Genomic DNA, 14,056 nt, shown 5'->3' with positions numbered 1-14,056 from the left:
GCTGGACAGACCCAATGTGAGATTCTATATGTCTGTTGTGTCATAAGTAATTCTCACAGTGATAATGATGTAATGGTCCTTAGACTTGAAATCATTATATTTTATACGAGAATTAATGTACTTTGATTACATTAAAAGTTAACTTTAATCGGGTAATGATAAAAGTGTATTTCGGGTATATTATGAATCGTATGAGAAATATGAATGATTTATGAATGATTTAACCCTCCGAATTTTAGGAGTGATATTATTGACCTCTTGTGTGAGATAGACTATGAAATGTGTGGCTACACTCAAATATTGATTTGATATGATAGGATAGTCTACTCATTAATTAAGGAAACTTGGATTAAACTATGATGAGGATGACACATTACATGCCTATAGTTTAATCAATAATATTTGGTTAAAGGGATTATATTACATTATACATTATTCACGAAAGGTTTAATCGATCACTGATTAATCTCTTAGAGACAGTACCTGAATTTAAAAAGCAAATCATCTCTCCGAGACTCCGACATTATTGATAGTCAAGATTGATGGTTTAACATTCAGGATTTTGACAACTAAACTTTCTAATGTAAGGCTATAATATACACCTGTCCTATATGCTTTCTTTAGACACATACCAAGAGATAATAGTTATCAATTCAAAGACGAAAACAACAAAAAAGTGACGGAAACATACTCCTAAAAAGGTGGTTCTCCAGGCTCCCTCGAGACATGAATTCATAAACCAGCAACCGCTGATCATCTTCAATGCAATAACCAATCAGCTTAACCGAGTTTGGATGAATGAGGTCACCTAGAAAACTAACTTCAGCCTGACAAAGGAGATTCTTAAAATATCAATAACACTAGAAATAGATTGAACAGACATCAAAAGAACATAGATTAAAAAAAAGTAGGGAAAATGTAGATGTAGAGGAAGGAAATAGGAGGTAAATATTGAGATATGTAAGGGGCAACAGACCAGCCATTCTTTGTGACCCTGAAGTCCATCATGGTTAAGAGTTTTTACAGCAACCGTAAGACCAGTTCCAGGTTTCACAGGTGCTGTACCATTCTCTTCGATCCACCCCTTAAATACACAACCAAATCCCCCTTCACCAAGAAGACTATCAGGCCTAAAATTTCTAGTGGCCATCTTAAGATCATTAAATGCAAATTTCCGAAGCCGAGAAGCAATTTTAAGTTCCTCTTCAAGTTTGGAAGTGGATGTACTACTTTGTGCAGTACTGGTTGTAGTTGATGAGATTGCGATAGTATGTTGGTCTTTCTTACTGTTGGCATATTTGCTCTCTGCAGCAGCACAGAACAAGTCATACATGATTGATATGTGCTAATATATTAACAAACTATAAGCAAGATATTAAATCAAATCATTATGCTGTAGAAGCATATGAAAACTACGTCACCCAGACTCTTCAATTTTGCCCTCATACCCGTGTCCATCAGACATGACATGGGTCTGGGTATGGGATCCGAGTCAGATCCTTCATATAGAAATCGGACACTTTGACTTCAAAAAATCTTGTTCTAAATAATATACAATGCCTCACAACAACTTAGTTATGGATAGAAATGTCAATAAATTACTATTCTCATGTTATCCTTTTGATTTATGCTATAAAAATGACAAAAACAACTGTGTATGTGTTTTATTAATTTGGTAGAAGATAATAATTTACAATGTGTAAAATAAAAAGTAGGTATAATTTCCAAGGAGAAGGTTATATACCGAATCCCCATACCCGTGTCCAATTTCGGATCCACATCCATGAATCCTAAATTTTTAAAGACTAGGAGTCTGACACTTGAATCCGCACCCGTGTACAACACTCGTACCCGAGTCCGAGTAACTTAGCATGAAAATCCAAGAACAGAAGACTGACAATTCAAACGTAAATAACAAAAAGATCACTAGTGTATAAAATGCTAGTTGGGAACAATAATTATTAATAAGATGACACCAGTGCGGTTAGAAATTGAAGGACTAATGTTGTTTTATGTTTAGAGCATTTAAGTAAATTATATTTGTATGATTGAGTCATCGACCATAAGCATGCAATCCAAAATTTAACTAGTCCTGTAGAAAAATGATTACTAATAGAATTTAAGGGCTTATTAAAAATTTTGCTTTAAGTTGAGAAAAGAAGATTTGATGCCTTCCAAAAATATTAGCAACAGAATATAACAATTCCCTATTCTTCCCTTCGCAGGTGAACAGAACTACAATAGAAATTAAGGGATCTGAAGCACAAAACTATCCTCATTGGGGCACAACACTATTCTGGCTTTCACAAATAACAAAATTTCTTAAAATGGTAAACATTTTCTTTTTAGACCATTAGTGAGTATAGTGATTATGAAATAAGTTCATACAAGCATACATTAGGATGTGATAATGTATAAATTTATAGAGGCACCTATACATACTTTGAAATTTTAAGATCTAACCAACAATTCTATCTTTTAACATTCATAGATATGCTAGCTTCAGGTCAACCTGTCTTTGTATTTGATAAAATAAATTTCTGGGCTCTAAATCACTAAAATATTTTATCTAAATGTAATAAAATTCAACAAATAAGACAAAGCTGAAGAGATCCAAATGCACTACCAAGAATCTTATCTATTCCTTACAATAGAAGTAGAGTACATTTGAGACCATATTGGTTGATGGAGTTCAATGATGAAAAATGTACCATAAGATTCTTTAGACTTGAAGACCAGCTGAAAATATCAAGCAATGATACTCTCAAGAAAATGCAGGAGAAGCTAGATCTCAATAATGAAGATAAATTTGAGTTCTACAGACAACTCCAACACCAAATAGAAGAAAACACTGAGAAACTGGGAAAGAAGACTAGACAATCAAGGAAAAAAGATTAATTTGCTCAGTCTAGAGGAGCACCTTGAAATGGCTTGTGAGATTTCCGTGAACCTTCTTTTGTGCAATTTTCAATAAAATACAACACTTATCATTTTTATCTACTATTGGTTGTTTATTTTGTGTAAGGTGTTTTGTTATCATCAAGTCCTCCTAAATTTATGCTGATAATTCTAGTAGACATAAATTGGGAAAGATTGTTAGGAATATGTTATAGGCTTGATGATAACTCACCAAAACACCTCAGTAGATTTAATTAAGTGATTTTGTAACTATCAACGAATAACAATACTTGTTCATCCGTTGATAGAGTAGCTTATATTTTAATAAGTTTTTGTAGCACATTTCTGTATACTGTATTAACTTAGAAGTTTAGAAGTTGTGGAATATTCTAAGTCATGTTGACTACTAGAATGATATGCAAAATAGGTCGGCTAATTGTAAAAATTAAATACCTTGTAATTTTGCATAAGTGAAACTGTATCTACTGCTAAGATGCTTTCAACGGATAAACTACAAAGTTTCAGCGGATGACTCAAGACACTTTCAACGGATTGTCCATTAGAGACTCAACGGATAACTCACGTGGACTATCGACGGATAACAGTGAAGTCTCGATGGATAACCAACTCAAATAACAGTTGAAAGTGATTTGACAGTCACATGGGTTGATTGTATAAAAAAGGAATGTGGCAGCCGATATGCAGGTTTGAGAGAACAAATAAGCATTTCCATTTCCATGCGTACTTGAAGAAATACAAAGATGTTGGATAGAGAAATGAATGAACATATGAATAGACTTAGATATTTGTTTCATCTCTTTGTATTTTTCATGTGTAACTTGGTAATATATATAAACCAAGAGAAGCAAGTAGAATAATTATCGATTGAACTGAGAAATAGAAAAAGCAACATATGTTATGAATTTCTCTGTTCTCTTGTAAACACTTGTAAGCAGCTGTGTGCATTCTTGCATCACAGAGTTCTCATTCAAATATATATCTCTGGTTTAAACCATTGTTTACTCACTTTGTGTCTCGAATACTTAAATCTTTTATTCCGCCATTTTGCTTATTCAAACACAATTATAGTTTGCAAAAAGATTTTTATTATTTCAAAAAGTAACTAGAATTACATTCAACCCTCTTTTATAATTCTATTATTAGATTGTTAGGGTATAATAATAAATACACTTGGATATACTTGTTTTTAAGGTTGATCCACGAAATATACACCATACCATCTGAGAAAATACAACTTGCATTCATTAAACATTCTTTATTTTCTCTAGTTTATTCACGTATATTTATATACATAGAGTTCATAGTTTCAGTGGTAATTTCTATTAAAACGTTCAAGGTGTAAACATTTATTGTTGAGTAGTTAAGCTTGGATAATAAGGGTTCAGGGAGTTGGATTTCCAAAGAAGGCTATATAGGTTTGGTATAGGGCTTAAAGGGCAATTTACTCAAAGAAACATATCAGGAACAAGGATAAAGGGAGATATATTATTGAATCTTATAATTGTATCATTTAGGTGATTAATAATATATTCTTTTACCAAGTTGGTAAGACGTAGACTATCAGGAAACACCGATAACAAAAAATGGATATTTTCAAAGTAAAAAAAAATTAAATTTAGGATTTATATGTAGAAATTATTTATAAAATAAAGAGTTCATGGTGTAGGTATTAAAATATGAATAGCGCCGTCACATTTTTAATATCTTTCAATTTTAATATTGTAGTATTGATATGTGATAATATTATTAAATTTTAAAATAAATATATGAGAATTATTATATATTCAATATGAACGATATTCTGGAACTTAATATTTTATATATCCAAATTTGAATCCGTCATAAATATAATATAAAAAATATTTATATCATTAATGTTAATAAAACACAATTATTACATTATATTTAATTATTTTTTATAATCTTTTATTTGTAAAATAATTATTATATAAATAATAATATTATGGTATAATCACGATGCACATATTATAAGCCAGCATTTTGTTAAACTGATACCAAAAGGTAAATTGTTAGACGGTAAATAAGAGAGTGACACCTTGGGTTCTATACTAATTACTGCATGAGTGTCAGGGCTAAATTCAAATTTATTTTTCTATTTTCAATTTTATTTACTGTAGCTCGAATTCAAATTAAAGTGAATTTAATTTCACAAAATTTAAGTAAAAATAGAAAAATAACTCTTCACCTTTTTTTTACTTTCACAAGGCAAGATCCAGCAAACCAAAATTTAAGTGAATTTAATAATATTTTAATATTAAGAAAGAACAAAAGATTGAGAAATTAAAAATCTGGAAGGAAAAAAAACTCAAACACCAAAACTATGTACCGTCATAGTTTCACACCAAAGTTAGACAGAAAGCTAATTGTTTAATTGAATTAAAAGAATTAGTAGTAAATGTAAATAGACTTATGAGACATGCATAATTTGAAAATTAGATAACTGCTAAGAATATACATTGGGTATTAAAATAATTTGTGAACATTTTATTTTCAAATGAGCCTATATAATAATTTTCAAAATTTTGGACCTTAAAAAATATGGGCCATTAGCAGTCACTCGTATGGGCCTTGAGGAGGTCGTGAGTGATCACACCTAACTTAGATATCAACCCATTTAGCTTAAATCTAGAAGCATCTAGACCTTTCTAGTAGGTAGCGTTAAAAATAAGGGAGAATAAAAAATAAATTATTTCATTACAATTAACTTTGGGACAAATTTGGGGATGGAAATGATGAATCAAAAGAGAACGAAGATGGAGCACCTTATGGAGAATTGCCTATCATTAATATTATCATTCAGATCACCCAGGGATACATGTAGAGCTTCAAGTGTTTCAACAGAATTCAGGTCTGCCAGTGATTCAGATGAGTTATGGAACACATTTTTACCACCTGATATTAATCAAATTCTTAGGAGATCAATCTCCACCTTGACTTACACCTCTAAAAAATAACTTTATTTTCTGCTCTGTGACTCTGCTATCCTGCTTGACGATGGCAATGTGGTAATTTTCTCAATTATTTCTTGATTTTATTATTTGTTTACAAACTTTATTTCAGTGTATTATTTTTAATATTTAATATTTTGATATTTTTTTATATTTTTATATCCTTTTCTATTATTTGTATTTCAATAAAGATAGTTTTTTTAAAATATTAGATCCATTATTTTTTTAGTAAATATAAGTTTTAATTAAAATAGTTATATGTGTTTATGTTATATGTATGTAAAATAATTATTCTTATTAAATATAATTTCAGTAATTATTTCATTAATGTAAATTTTTGTAATAAGGTTTTTAAAAATAAAATTGGTACTAAATTTTTAAAGATGAGATTTAAAGATGTATTGATGTTAGAATAGATTATAAATAAAACCTAAATATTTGTTGAATTAACATTAAGATATTTATACATATTTTAATGAAAAATGCTTATAAAATAATTGTTCCTGTTGAAAATAAGTTTTAAATATAAGATATTATTTTTTTTAATATTTATTTGTGATTCCATTACTTGTATTTAAGTGTGTATTCAAATATCAAAGAGGGAAAACAATATATAGAAACAAACTAAGGAAATGCAGGATTACTTTTTTGTAGAGACCAAAGTTTACAATGAGTTTTACTCCATATATATAAATTTACTCAGTACCATTTTTGCATTTTAAATATTATAGATGTACCCTTATGTTCAAAGACTAATTTATGTAGGGACATAAAGATTTAAATATTTCTTTATTTGTAATTTATGGTCTAAATTGACATATTTTTTTTCAAATTTCTCCACTAAAAAAATTAGTGCTAAGATGATATTATCTATAACTATATGATTATTTGTAACTATATGAGTGGGAGTAAAGTTTAAATAGTTGGCAACCATAATTTTATAGTTTAGTCAAAAAAATTATAAGTAGGTAATAGAAATTAGAACCATATTTTTGGATAACTCTTGTATTTGTATTATCATGGAAGAGAATGGTCCATAATCTTTTAGTTAGATTGCCTCATTGATCAGAACTCACCAACTTGATCTCATTCTTGTTCTAACAGAGTTTTTGGATTGATAAAAGAAATGGAAAGAAATGTTTAATGGTAGCTGCTAGGCAACTTGCAATTGTTCCCTGGTGGTGGAGCTGGTTATATGATAGTAACTCAAGGTATGTGAATGATTTTTGTTGTATTATTTACATACATGCAAATGTACATTTTGCTAAATTGCTAAATACTAACCTGGTTCTAACTACAAATACTTGTGCATCTCTCTATATAATCACAGTAACTTTGTAATAAGTATTTTCTTTCTAGTATGATAAACTAATAAGTGTGGGAAGTATGGTCAATGGTTGTAGTTAGAGGATTCACTCTAGTAGAACACTGTTAGCTTGTGTGTTAAATTGTACAATGCAACACTATTTTTCATGCATACCTCGATTGAAAAGAAGCATTTAGGCTGGTCTTTTTAGTTGTTAGGGTGATAAGACAAATTAAGAGGTTGTTTAGAGTTCCCACCCATCTAAGAATACCATTTTCTTTTAAATTATGCATTTATTATAAACTCTGCTTAATATTTTGATAAAATATATTATGAGGTAATACTTTTTTTTGAAAATAAGTAGCAAAACAATATTATGAAGGGTATTTTTTCAAGATTTTCACTTTTCATCTAATAATAATAACATTTTAATAACAAAAATTTGAGCTTTTGAGACAAAACCTTTTTGTTGAAATTTACAATCCCTTTAGATATTGACTTTTTTGGATAAAAAAAATTACAGTAAATAGTAAAACGGTACTGCTAATAAAGATAAATATAGCATTATGCATATTTATTTCCTGAATAAATGCAAATAATAAGTCTATATTACATGTAGCCTAATCTATTACCATAAATTATTTCAACAACTTCAACTCACCATCACACCCAACCAGCTAACAATTTAAAGATAAATCTAAACAATTTTAACTATTCTCGGTCTTCATTTGTGAATGCAGGTCACGTAACATAACATTATCTTATAAAAGATGTAAATCTCTTTAGGCAATTACCGTTAAAAATTATAGCATTGATAAAAAAAGTGTTGTTCATAAAATTAAATCTTTAATAATATTTTTAATATGCACATATTTGATGTTTAATGTTTGGTATTATTTTTGATATACGCATATTTTGATGTAATTATGGAAAAATAATGTTTTAGTTGAGATTTAATAGTAAAATTAGAACTCTAAGATTCTATTTTTCAAAAGCATATTTCGTACGACATTTTTTGGTCAAAAACACTTTTCTAAAGATCAGATTTTAAAATTTTATCAAATAAGATTTCAGCTAATTTTGAGAAAAAACTATAATTCTGTGTGTAACAACTCCAAATTTGGGGTGTAATCGAGCCGAGCCGAGTCGAACACTCCTAGACTCGGCTTGAACTCGATTAAAATATTTTAGACTCGAGCTTCCAGATCGACTGAGCTTTTAATTTAAAGTTCGAAACTTGACTCGTAAAAAATTTGGTAGGCTCAAGTTCGGCTCGAAAACTCGAATTTATTTCACTAAATATTAACAAAAACTTGAAATATAATCCGTTCGGCTCGAGTTCGATTCGATAATAAATAAATAATATATAAAAATAGAAAAATATTGATATAAATATATATATATTTATAATAAAAAAACTAAAAATAATAGAGACTCGATAAGACTCGCTAACCTTACCGAGTAATCGGAACCTCGAACTCGGCTCAGTTACAAATTCAAAAAAATGGAGCTGGAGCTCGAGCTCGGCTTGATTAATTCTGAGCCGAATTGGAATTTTTTACGAGCCGAGTTCGAGTAACTCACGAACATTTTGACTAATTTACACGTATATCATGGCATGTATCATGCATTCATGCCTCAATGTATTATTTTGTGAACAGATTTTCAGAGGAGGTTGCTGTACTTGACAAAGGGCGGTGTCTTGATATTCGTGGCAAAATGAAAATTGGAATGTTGTCTCCTCACACCACTTATGAAACATATCTTGTCTTTAAAATATATGAGGATGCCTCCGGACTTGATTCAGCAAACACATCCATTAGATTTGTTAATGAAAGAGAGGAGGTGCCTGATGATGAAGCTAGCACAGTTTATCCTGATCCAAGAACATTTGCACACAATATTGAGCAACGAAATGGAGAGCTTAGTCGGTGGATGAAGGACGAATGGATGGAGATTAAGACAGGAGAGTTTGAGACTGGTACAAGAGATGATGATGATGAGGTGGAGACCCGATTTATGTCAACTGATACAAATGTACTCAAGACTGGCCTTATCGTACAAGGTATCGAGTTTAGGCCTAAACAACCCATGGCCGTTGTTTAATGAATTTATCTGTTGGCATGCTTTATTTTATCTTTAAAAACTTTTCTTATGTAATATGAATTATCTGTTATTTGAAAGATGTTGATGAATTATGCTTTATGTAAAATTTAAGGGTTTTAAGACATGGTTGTTTGTATTATGGTGTGTCCAATTTTAAGGTCCACTCATAACTGAATATAATTTTTTTTATCTAAGCTATCTTCAATCATAAATTTATTTTATAATACCTCATTCGTAATATTTTACCTTTTTAACTTTAAATCACTATTTTGTTTTCAATCACGACTTCAAATTTACTTCAAACGTTATTATATATTTAATTACATATAGTGGACCCAATTTCTCCATACACATCATGAGATATGTGTTATTTTATTATTTAATATTGTAGCCTTCTCTAATATTCAGTATAAAGATGGCTGCTTTATCTCTACGATATTACTTCATATTTGAAGTGAAACTGTTCATTATTCTAAATATAAAGTTAAAGAAGGCAGTCATTGAAGATGATTTTTTAAAATTTTAATTTCAAATATAAAGAAATTGGTGCTTATAAAGTTACTATTGGAGATTGCCTTGCTGGATGACATAGGCTGAATCTCCTCGGGATGAGTAAAATTTAATATACATAACTTGGGAAAAGATAGCTCTAGAGGAAAATATCTCTTTAAGCTACTCTTTTGAGGTGCTTTAAGTTACTAGTGATCGAATTATCGAGTGATTCAGTTAAATATAATTATTACATGGAAATTGAAGTAATTAAATTTCACTAGGGACTCGGGAGAGTGGCCTGCTTAAAATTAGTGATTGACCGGGTCGGCCAAGCACTTATAGTCTATGTACTCATTGTTAGATAATGAATAACACACAGAGGGGGTGAATGTGTTTTAGTATTTTTATACTTTTATTGAAGTTTTTATGGTTGGAACAAAGTAAATTAAATCTTACAGTGAGATGTGTTAATACCGAAATTAAACAAGCAATAACAGTGAACACAAATCTTTCAAAACTCACTTAATTTTATATTAAAATTAAGAATGTTTTGCTACAAAAATTGTAGGCTCTTTGTTGCTAATGAGCTTAGCTTCTTCCTTGAGAGAATGCAAGATTTTTATAATCTAAATTGTTACATCTAACAAAGGACCGGTGTTAACTTTATATGATAGTTAACTACTGGTTTACACAGTGTGTAATAAGAGATGCTATTCACTTTAGTAAACTGTCACTAATCATTCAATTTTAGGACAAGTATATCTTCTATTTCTGGCCTAGCATATCTTTGCATACCGTGTTAACTTTGATCTTCCGTTGTTAGTTAATCTTCACCCTTGATCTTGCACACTCTTCAAGCTGCTTTTTATAGACTTGTCAATCCAGTTGTTTGGATTGTTTGTTGATTATTAATCTTGGATATTGAATTGGTCTGCACTTTGTACTTTGAGTTTTACCTCGAGATCTCCAGTTTGGTATATAGAGAACTTGACATCTCGATAAGTATATTGGCTTATCGAGATCTCTCATTACTCTATAGTTTATTTGACTTATAGAGATCTCTGAGTTCTCTATAAGAGAATTTAGCTTGTCGAGATCTCTCCACTTCATGTCTTCACTTTGGCTTATAGACATCTCTGAGTTCTCTAGTGACTAATTGACTTATCGATATCTCAGAGTTCTCTAATGATATTTGACTTGTCGATAACTTCAGAGTTCTTTAGTGATATTTGACTTGTCGATAATTCTGAGTTCTCTAGTGAAGAAATGACTTGTCGATATCTCCAATCTTTATGTCTTCAATTTGGCTTGTCGATATCTGCTGAGTTCTCTAGTAGCTTTCCTGAGTTCTCTATAAGTCATTCTGGAGTTCTCGAATGACTTCTCTATAACACTAAATCTGTGACTTGTAGAGAACTTGACTTAGAACATTTTTCTCAAAACAGATTTATTCAACTCCAAGATTCTTCATAATTCTTCTGAGGCATGATTTTCTTAATCTTCTTCCAGATAGAATTCTTAGGCTTGATACTGTTTAAAAAAAAAGACTCCAGTCTGCTCTTTGACATTTTTACAGACTTTAAATGTTATAATACAAAATGCAAACTAAGATTACAATACAACTTACCTAGGGTTGTCAATTTGACTTAGTCTTGTTATTGTACAAGCATGTCTTGCACAACAGTTGTGCTTGTTGCGAATAAGTTTTAAATAAGTAATGATAATTAAGTAAAATATAAGAGTAAAAAGGTAAAACTACTATATAGGTTTATATTAGTTTATTTCGCTGGAGACATTGTACCGAGTCGACAAATAAATTACCTTTAATTTGAATGTAATAAAGTAATACATTGAAAGAATAATTTAATAGAATAATGTTAGAGGCCCCAAATTAGTACCCAAAACGGATCTCAAATGCCACATGTTCTGGTCTAGTTAGTACGATGCAATTAATAATAATGGACCTCATGTATTCACATAATTCACATAAATTTAACCAATAAAAATATTCTAAATTTCCAAGTCATCAATATCACATCATTTATGACAAATTTTAATACTTAAATTGATATGTATAATACTACTAAATTAAGTATGGGTGATTAAATAAGAACAAAACATAAGGTAACTTGTTAGGTCACACACACACTGTAGAGGGGGTGAATACAGTGTATAGTACACTCAAATCGAACTTAAAGAACTTGAGTAACAGAAAACAAACTTTATTGAAACAATAAACTCTGTTACAATATGGAACTGTTACCTCTCAGTGATGAACAAATATCACGAGAGCTGCTAGGGTTATATATAATAATAACTTCGATAATGATAACACTTATAGTGTAAACCCTATGCCTGTGTTTATATACTACACAGTTACAAGATAATCGCTAATTGATATGGAATATAATTCTGCTTCCTAAAATATATCAATGAGATATCTTCTATTCTAAGTATTCCATTCTTCACGGAATTCCTTCTTCATGCATATCTCTTCTTATGTTTTATCTCTATCTTCTTTCCTTTAATCAGCTACTGTCCTTATCTGATTGTCCTTCAGTACTTAAGTTCTGATATCTATCTTCTGATGATTATCTCCTGATAATATAAGTACTGATATCCTTATGTCCTGACTTCCAGTATAAGTACTGATCTATCCTGTTCACACAAGATCTAAAAGCTAAACATAAAACATATTAGCCATGACATTATCAAATATATCTAACAATCTCCCCCAACTTGTAAATTAACAAAATATACAAGTTAAACAGATATTTGATGATGTCAAAAACATTAAGTACAAATGCATGAGAAATAGACTAGATAACTACAACTTACAGTCCTTAAAGTTTTACCAATTTCAACTTCTGATAACAACTTCAATCTGCATAAATATCAGAATTTAAGCAGTTGTAGATCTTCGACTTGGCTTCATCATCTTCTGATCTCTCTGATGTCAGGAGTTGTTCTGAGATAGTTCTTCAACAAACATTTCTCAGCATATCTTAGTTCATCAATCATTCTCCTTTTAACACCTTTAAGCTCTGCAGTATCTTCACCAGTTTGAAAGATTGCAGCTCTGAGATCATTAATCTTTGCTTTCCTTAACTCCTGGTCTAGTCTTATGACATAAGCTTTGTCAGATTCAAGATTGAATTCAAGTCCCTTAATACCAAGATACGTTCTGATCTGTGCAGTATTAGGCTTCATATCAACAATATCCCTATTGTGATCTCTGTACTTTGGAACATATCTGCTGTCAGACTTAACAGAATAAAGCCTTTTCTGTCTCTGAATCTGTTCTTTTAAGTAGTTTGCAGTAGTCTCTGTTATTCTGTCATCCACTTGAAGTAAGAAAAGTACATGCTCCAATTCTTCAAAATACTTCAAAGGAATGGCATTTTATCTTATATGATAAACCCTACCATCTGTCATGAAATACAATATGATGTATTCTTTCAAGTAGGTATGGTAAACCATCTGTACAGATTCTAGTTGATTCAATCTCTCAGGAGTTGCTCCAATACCTGGTTCACTCAAGGAAGTTGGATCATCGGTAGTGTTGTGTACTCTTCTTTCATCAGCACTTCCCAATCCAGTTTATCTCTAGCTTCCTTTCCAGTAACTACTCTTGCTTCAAAACCACTTGGAGTAGTCTTCAAAGATTGAGTCTGTTTTGCTTTAGTGAATCCTGGTAGGAGTGTTTTAGATCTATTTTCTGATATCAAGTTAACTTGAGCACTGTCAGAGGTTACTTGCTTCTTCTGAATATCAGAACTTATAATTTCTTGACTCTGAACAACTTGAGCCATGTCAGAGGTTGTTTTAAGAACTTTTCTTGAAGTCAGAGCAAGATCATCTTTTCCATCAGTAATTTCTTCTTCCTCAGGAGGTACATAAGGCTTGATAGGTTCACCAACCTTTTCTTTACCCTTGGATCTTGGATCTATCTGTGATTGTGATCTAGCCAAAGTTTCTTCAGTATGTATCCTTTCTTTGATCACAATTCCTTTAGGTTTTGGAAGTAACTTTTTACCAGAAGCTTCAGATTTAGATGTGACTTTCTCTGATTTAAGTCTGGCTTCTTCTTCCTTTAAACTTTCCAAGTCCATCCCTGGATTTTCTTGAAGAAATAACTGTCTTGACATTTCCTCATCAAGATCTAGAAGTTCTCAGAAACTTCCTTTTACCAGCAGCAGAACTTATTCTTTCCCAGTATCAGAACTTGTTCTGTGACTAGTGTCTTGATGTAAACCTTCTACCT

General features: G+C 30.7%; 2 protein-coding genes across 2 annotated transcripts; one reads left to right on the top strand and one right to left on the bottom strand.

The window, feature by feature from the left end:
* Positions 1-562: 562 nt before the first annotated feature.
* LOC141703286 (serine/threonine-protein kinase PBL35-like) lies at positions 563-1,227 on the bottom strand. The gene is made up of 2 exons (XM_074506843.1): positions 977-1,227; positions 563-827 (listed from the first exon to the last, which is right to left on the bottom strand). The coding sequence occupies exons 1-2, from the start codon at positions 1,148-1,150 to the stop codon at positions 654-656; spliced, it is 348 nt and encodes a 115-aa protein (XP_074362944.1). The 5' UTR covers positions 1,151-1,227; the 3' UTR covers positions 563-653.
* Positions 1,228-8,698: 7,471 nt separating this feature from the next.
* On the top strand, positions 8,699-9,300 carry LOC141703283 (F-box protein PP2-B15-like). Its single transcript, XM_074506839.1, has 2 exons — positions 8,699-8,769; positions 8,856-9,300. The coding sequence occupies exons 1-2, from the start codon at positions 8,699-8,701 to the stop codon at positions 9,298-9,300; spliced, it is 516 nt and encodes a 171-aa protein (XP_074362940.1).
* Positions 9,301-14,056: the final 4,756 nt, after the last annotated feature.

This window comes from Apium graveolens, unplaced genomic scaffold (genome assembly GCF_009905375.1).
Source record: "Apium graveolens cultivar Ventura unplaced genomic scaffold, ASM990537v1 ctg6435, whole genome shotgun sequence".
NCBI lineage: Eukaryota > Viridiplantae > Streptophyta > Magnoliopsida > Apiales > Apiaceae > Apium > Apium graveolens.
This window is presented reverse-complemented; position numbering and strand designations above follow the sequence as displayed.

Bases quoted from the DNA above. Each gene is read 5' to 3' on its own strand.
- LOC141703286 (XM_074506843.1), bottom strand. From the start codon at position 1,150: ATGGCCACTAGAAATTTTAGGCCTGATAGTCTTCTTGGTGAAGGGGGA. The intron at 828-976 runs GTCTGTTGCCCC...CTCCTTTGTCAG, and splicing joins AGGGTCACAAAGAATGGCTG to GCTGAAGTTAGTTTTCTAGG.
- LOC141703283 (XM_074506839.1), top strand. From the start codon at position 8,699: ATGGAGCTGGAGCTCGAGCTCGGCTTGATTAATTCTGAGCCGAATTGG. The intron at 8,770-8,855 runs GTAACTCACGAA...TTTTGTGAACAG, and splicing joins TTTTTACGAGCCGAGTTCGA to ATTTTCAGAGGAGGTTGCTG.